The 6,695-nt window shown below is 37.5% G+C and overlaps 1 protein-coding gene across 1 annotated transcript in view; it reads left to right on the forward strand.

The window, feature by feature from the left end:
* MATCAP2 (microtubule associated tyrosine carboxypeptidase 2) overlaps window positions 1-6,695 on the forward strand; it is a 76,012-nt gene that overhangs the window by 6,790 nt on the left and 62,527 nt on the right. The window contains exon 2 of the mRNA XM_040472251.1: window positions 167-236. Coding sequence (XP_040328185.1) covers window positions 167-236 — 70 coding nt within the window. The remainder of the gene's footprint in view (window positions 1-166; window positions 237-6,695) is intronic.

The raw sequence follows: 6,695 nt of genomic DNA on the forward strand, positions 1-6,695 counted from the left end.
CAGATAAAATTGATAGAGGGCTAAAAACACAAAAATTTGAAAGCATTTACTCAATAAAGACACTCTAAATATTGTATATTTACAGTTACTATTTCAAAACACATTCACACACATTCTGATTTCATTCACAAATGATACAATGATGTAAATATTCTTATTTTTACAGGGAGAGAAAAGGCCAAGGTCTAACCACAAGGCAGTGGCAAAAAGGATTAAAGTCAAGTTCTCTACTTCAGGTTATCTGGCTGAAGGGCCACTTCTTTTACGCATTTATTATAATGAAGAAATAAGAACAATCAAAGGATGTTATACATGTTACTGGAAAGGGCTGTTTTAGTTGTTACGAACCCTGCTATTAATGGCCCCTAGCATCACATTTTAATGGTTCTTAGTATCAGGTTTTTTTTCTTTTCTAATTTAATTAATGAAAATGTTTCATATTCCAAAGTGAGGGAAAACAAATTGTGCTTTCTGAACATATTGTTTTTAAAACCCAGTGGAACTACAGACATATTTTCTTCACTCAATAGATTATTCTCAAAATTTACACAGCTTTAATCTCCTTTTTTACTTTTCCAAGTGGTGAATAAGGATATGAAAAGAATTAATATCTAAAGGACTATAGCAAATCTTTCATAAAGAGGAAGAAGTCTTTTATGTATTTATCACATTATAATTTATATATTGATAATTTTACATTTCCATACCTAGACTTTTTAAGTTATATTCAGAGAACCAATATTTAAATTTTTAAATGGTGCATATTAAAGAAAAGCAGTTATTAAATATTACAAAGTAGCAGAAGCCAATGCTTCTTAAACATCAAAATCTCTCTATTGAACATCAAAAATTAAATTTGATACGAGGAGATTCATTGTACTCCATTGATGTCTGTCCTGAACTTCTTTACCTCCCAAACACTTCAAAATTTCTCTTCGCATACTACTTTTAGACTATGATTCTTCTACTCTTTCATTAATTCACAAATTGACACATTTGGGCATTTGTGACATCCACCTTCACTTCCCACTTCCCCGCTTCTTGCAGTTGGACCCCATCCTGGTCTTCCTCGGCACCATTCATGCCTGACATGTAATAGGCCCTCAAGAAATGTTTGCTGATGAACCTTCAGTGATTACAGTCTCCTACACCCTACCTCACCGTTCCTCAGACCTTCCAACTATACTGATGTCCTCTCCTCCTCTGCTCATCTATCCCATGTATGGCCACACATGGATGTTAATCAACACTTGGAAGTGCTCCATCTCTAAGATTTCAAACCCCAAAGCTGGCCTCCTGATTGTACTCTTGAATCTTTACCTCTCCTCTACTGCTGCTCACTCTTGCTAACCCTGCAAGCCCTCCTAACCCAGCCTTCAGTCCATTCTCCTTTTCCAACTTTTGGTCACATTTAAAATGTTACAGCTCATGCTTTGTATTGGCCCTGACCTTCCACCTTGCCCTTTTCTATGAAGCCCCCTGCTCAGTAGTTTTGCTTAATCAATTCTTAAAAGGAGGCTTAGTGAAAAGGGAGTTTTAAAAAAAGATAAGAGCTGGCAGGGATCACCTAATTCAGCCCCTTAAAATAGTACATGAGGAAACAAGAAGATTGTGACTAGTCTAAGATTTCTAGAACATATTATTGGCCCTTTCCAGGTCTCTCCCCCAAACATCGCCTAGCCCCCTTTGTGTTTTATCTGTTCCCTACCCAGCCAGTCCCCAAGGGGAACCATTTCAATACCATTTTCCTTGGGCCCTTGTCCTTCTTGCTGCATCTAATTTGCCAATTTCTAACCTTCTATTTTTTTCTATTATTCTTGGCTTGCTGAGCATTGAGCCAGTTCCATTTCAAATCTATCCCAAGTAACTGGATGTTTCATGTTCTCAAAATTCTTTCATTCTTATCCACTTGAATACCTATCAAATTTTCTATCGGTTTCCCATGCCACTCTTTTAACTCTGCAAAAGAGTTTACTACTCACTTTGCTTAATGTTTAGAGCCAAGGAAAGTGCTCAAAAAATAGAAAATTCTCACTCACTTGCTGTTTCCTGAACATAACCCTACTCTGCTACATCCCTTGTTTCTCACCTTGATCCTGCTACTGAAATGCTCCCACAATACCTTTGGATATCTATATGAGGCCAGCTGAATATCATGTCTTCTAAGATTCCCCACCCAGCCTACAGTGAGGTCATTTTCTACAGTGGTACTCAATTTGCACCACTTTATTTTGATACAATTTCAGACTTAAAGTTTCAAAAGTTTTATACATTTACACATAGAAAAAAGTAGAAGAATTCCAGGATGCCTTTCAACTAGATTCTTAATATATTAAAATTTTACTACATTTGCTTTATTCTCATTCCCTCTCTTTCTCTCTCCCTCTCTCTGTACATGCACACATACACATACACCCACACACATATTTACATATATACATACATAATCTGAAGTATTTAGGGGTAAAAGGGCATCATGTCTGCCAGCTAATCTTAAACAGGTCAGAAAAAACACTTGTATACACACATATATACAGATATTGTTGTATAGTTATGTATATATTACTCTGTGTGTATATGTGTATATACATATATTTGGAAAAAAGAAACAAAAACAGAAAACCTTTGTTGGATCCCTTCCTCTGCTCCACAACTAGATGACTAAGAACTCTAAATTCTAGCTTGAGGTCTCCTATCTGCCTACACACACTCCTTCGGTAATTTCATCAGTCCCATTGATTTAAAATGCTGCCCCTATACTGATCGCTCCCAGATTTATTTCTTTAGCATAAGCTCTTCCCTGAGCTCTGAGCTCTAATATCCAACCACCTATTTGCAATCTTGACTTGGACTTCTAACCGGCATATTCAATTTAACCAAAATAGAATTCCCCACTAAACCTGTTTTTTCCCTAATTTTCTTCATTTCCATACATGATACTACTATCCACTCAGTTGCTCAAGCCAAAAACCTAGGAGTCACATTCAATTCCTCCTTCCTCTCCTCCCCACAAAGTCAGCCTGCGGATCAACTCCTCTATGTGCTGGGTCTCCTACTTCTTTCCCTTTTTACAGCTTTCATTTCCACTCTAAGTCACCAGCACCCTCATTTGGCCCACTATAAGTCTCCTATCTTGTTTTCTCACTTCCATTCTCAACCTCTTATCCATTGTCCTCAGAACAATCAGTGCAATCTTTAAAAACAAATAAGCCATATTATGTCACTGCCCTGTTTAAAATGAACCAGTGGCTTCTGATTGCACTTAGAATAAAGTCCAAATTCCTTATGCTGGCCCCTGCCTACTTCTGGGATCTTTTCTTCTAACGCTTTCCCCCAGCTCGCTGGACTCCAGTCATGCTGACCTTCATGTAGTTCCAGGATCATGGCAAGATCATTGCCATCTCAGGGCTTTTGCATTTACAATTCCTTCCATTTAGAATGCTTGTCTCTCCCACCCACCTCACCCCACCCCTGCCAAATTTACTATGGCTGACTCTTCTCCTTCAGATCTCAGCTCAAAAGTCTTTTCCTCAAGAGGTTTTTCCTGACACCCCCCTTACAAGTCACCATCTAGCATACTTTCCTGATTTACTGTACTTCATAGCACCTATCTGTATCTGTAATCACACATTTGTTAATTTGATTCTTGTTTGTTTCTCCCACTATAACATATGTTCCTAGAGAACCGAGACTCTTACCACAGCACCCTTGATGTATGTGCTCAAAGACTGGCTGATGTATGTACACCATGTTCACATATGTATGTATGCACTATGAGTAAGTTCTCTCAGGGTGGGTACTGTGTTCTTTTCATCATCTTTTTGCCTTGTATATAGGAGACACCTAAATATCTGTGAAAGGATTAAACTAATGCACATCTTGTTTTTTTCAAAATATAATTAAGACAGGCAATTTTTTTTGTCTGTTTAAAAAATATCCCTCCTCCCCCAATCACTAACAACAAAACATCCTATCAAAATAATCAGTGTTTCTCAGGATTTTTCTGCTCTTCTATTTTCATTGAGGTGAAAAGGAAGAGGAGGTTTCACAGAGCATTCTTTGATTTGTCTCCCACTTAAGGCTTTTCATTCTCCTGAAAAAGACATACTGAAAACATTCCATTCTCTCAAAACAGACATTCTGAAAGTAATCAAGTGCCACTCAAAAAATGTTTGTTTTATTTGTTTTTGAGAGAGAGAGAGAGAGAGAGAGAGAGAGCAAGCATGGGAGGGACAGAGAGGGAGACACAGAATCTGAAGCAGGCTCCAGGCTCCAAGCTGATAGCGGAGAATCTGGCGCGGGGCTTGAACTCACAAACCGTGAGATTATGACCTGAGCCGAAGTCGACTGCTTAACCGACTGAGCCACCCAGGCACCCCCCCAAATTTTTTTTAGAGTCACAGAAACTATTTGTTGGATTTTTTTTTCCTTTTATGAGTCAAGGAACATTATTTACAGCTTGCCCTGAGGCTTCTGTTAATGTTTGTTAAGGATGGGGTGTTGCAATTAGAGACGCTCTGTTCTATAAAAGCAGACTGCTGCAGAATAACTTTCCTCAACTGCTATATTTTCAGTGACACAGAATGTTATAAATTGTTTCCAATAGGGGCGCCTGGGTGGCGCAGTCGGTTAAACGTCCGACTTCAGCCAGGTCACGATCTCGCGGTCCGTGAGTTCGAGCCCCGCGTCAGGCTCTGGGCTGATGGCTCGGAGCCTGGAGCCTGTTTCCGATTCTGTGTTTCCCTCTCTCTCTGCCCCTCCCCCGTTCATGCTCTGTCTCTCTCTGTCCCAAAAATAAATAAAAACGTTGAAAAAAAAATTAAATTGTTTCCAATAAACAGGAAGGAAAGGGGCACCTGGGTGGCTTAGTCAGTTAAGTGTCAGACTTGGGCTCAGGTCGTGAACTCAAGCCCAGCATCCGGGTTTGTGCTAACAGCTCAGAGCCTGGAGCCTGCTTCAGATTCTGTGTCTCCCTCTCTTTGCCCCTCCCTGGCTCATGCTCTGTCTTTATCTCTGGCTGTCTCTCTCTCAAAAATAAATAAACATAAAGAAAAAAATTTTTAAACAGGAATAAAAGTCAAAAGTATTTTCTACAAGCTTCTCTTCCCCCCTTTTTGAAGTCTCCTCTATAATTTAAGTGAGGGGCACAATCAGTGAAACGTCCAACTTTGGCTCAGGTCATGATCTCACAGTTCCTGAGTTCAAGCCTTGCATTGGGCTCTGCCCTGACACTGCAAAGCCTGCTTCAAACCTTCTATCCTCTCTTCTTTCCTCCCTCTCCCTTTGCCCCTCCCCCACTTGTGCTCTCTCACTCTCTCTCTCTTTTTAAAAAATTAAAAATAAAATTTAAGTGAATACATGTGATTTGAATGTTCTAATTTATTTTAGCTGAGATAACTTTTTAAGAAATTAAACCTTTTCTCAGTTTCAAGCATAATATATACTTGATCAGCTCTCACCAAAACGAACCTTTCCTGTAGAAGATGAAATAGAGTTGTCTTTCCACTAGCATTTGCAATACTTATTAATTAGCAGCTTTCTCCAGTTGTCCCCATCTCTCTTTTCCTTTTTCTTGGTCTTTACTACACAGCTCCACCATTCAAGGTAAATGATCAAATGTATTCTAAGTCTCTAAAAAGGAAGGTATTGATCTTTTTTCTAAAACCAAAACAAAAATGATCCTCTCTTATTACAGAGATATTTTGGCTGACTTTTTTTATTCAGTAACTCCATCGATTATGAATAGTTTACTCTGTAGCATGTACATGGATATACAGATTAACATTTGAGTTAAATAAAAGTTACTATTAAATAAGAAAAATACAAGCTTTTTCCATAACAAAAATCTTAGCACACACAAAAGAATAATATTTCTATCAAAATTGCTATTTTTCCATCATTTTCATATCTAAGACCTGAATGGAAGTCATCATTAAAGATAGTGATCAAAATGATCCACAATATAATATGGTAGTGTTTGTAAAAATGACTATAAACATAAAAATGAAGAATAATGTTATGGTAGGATAACTACAATGACATCCTTGGCTAACATTGGAAAACCTTAGTTTAGTCAAACTTTATAAAGAGGGGAAGTGTATCCTTAAATATAAGTTATTAAAGGCAGTTTTAATAAATTATTAACTTTATTTTGCAGTCAGTGCTTTGAAAATGTAGTAACTGATAATCACATCAATCCTTTTGTCTCAATATTAACGGTTTATATAGAAACGGATATAAAGAAAGTTTCTCAGAAAGATGGAATTGTTCATTGTTCTGTCGGATATGTAAAAACAATGCTGACTCAAAAGCAGCCAAGTGGACAGCTGCAGATGCTGTACCCAATGGAAATACTAAGCAGGCATAGCACAAATCAATAATTAACAAAGCAGATGCACAAAGCTTGATGAGGATGAATAATTGCATAGGCAGGAATGGTAAAAGAAGCTGATAACAGTACTAGTTTTGTAAGAAATTAGATAAACTCTTTGTATTCACAAATTTGTTAGCAAGAGGACTTCAATGCCTAATGGTACACAAAGAGTATCTTTTCAGAATGGTTTGATTAAATTGATATGCACCTTTAATAACAGTTATCACTAAAAGTATTTAGAAATCAAAATTACCCACAAGAAAATATTGGTAGGGTGAACATAAAAATAATTTTAAAAGTAAAGAATGAAATAATGTAGGTG

The sequence above is a fragment of the Herpailurus yagouaroundi genome, unplaced genomic scaffold (genome assembly GCF_014898765.1).
Source record: "Herpailurus yagouaroundi ecotype Mexico unplaced genomic scaffold, PumYag 100, whole genome shotgun sequence".
NCBI classification, from domain to species: Eukaryota; Metazoa; Chordata; class Mammalia; order Carnivora; family Felidae; genus Herpailurus; species Herpailurus yagouaroundi.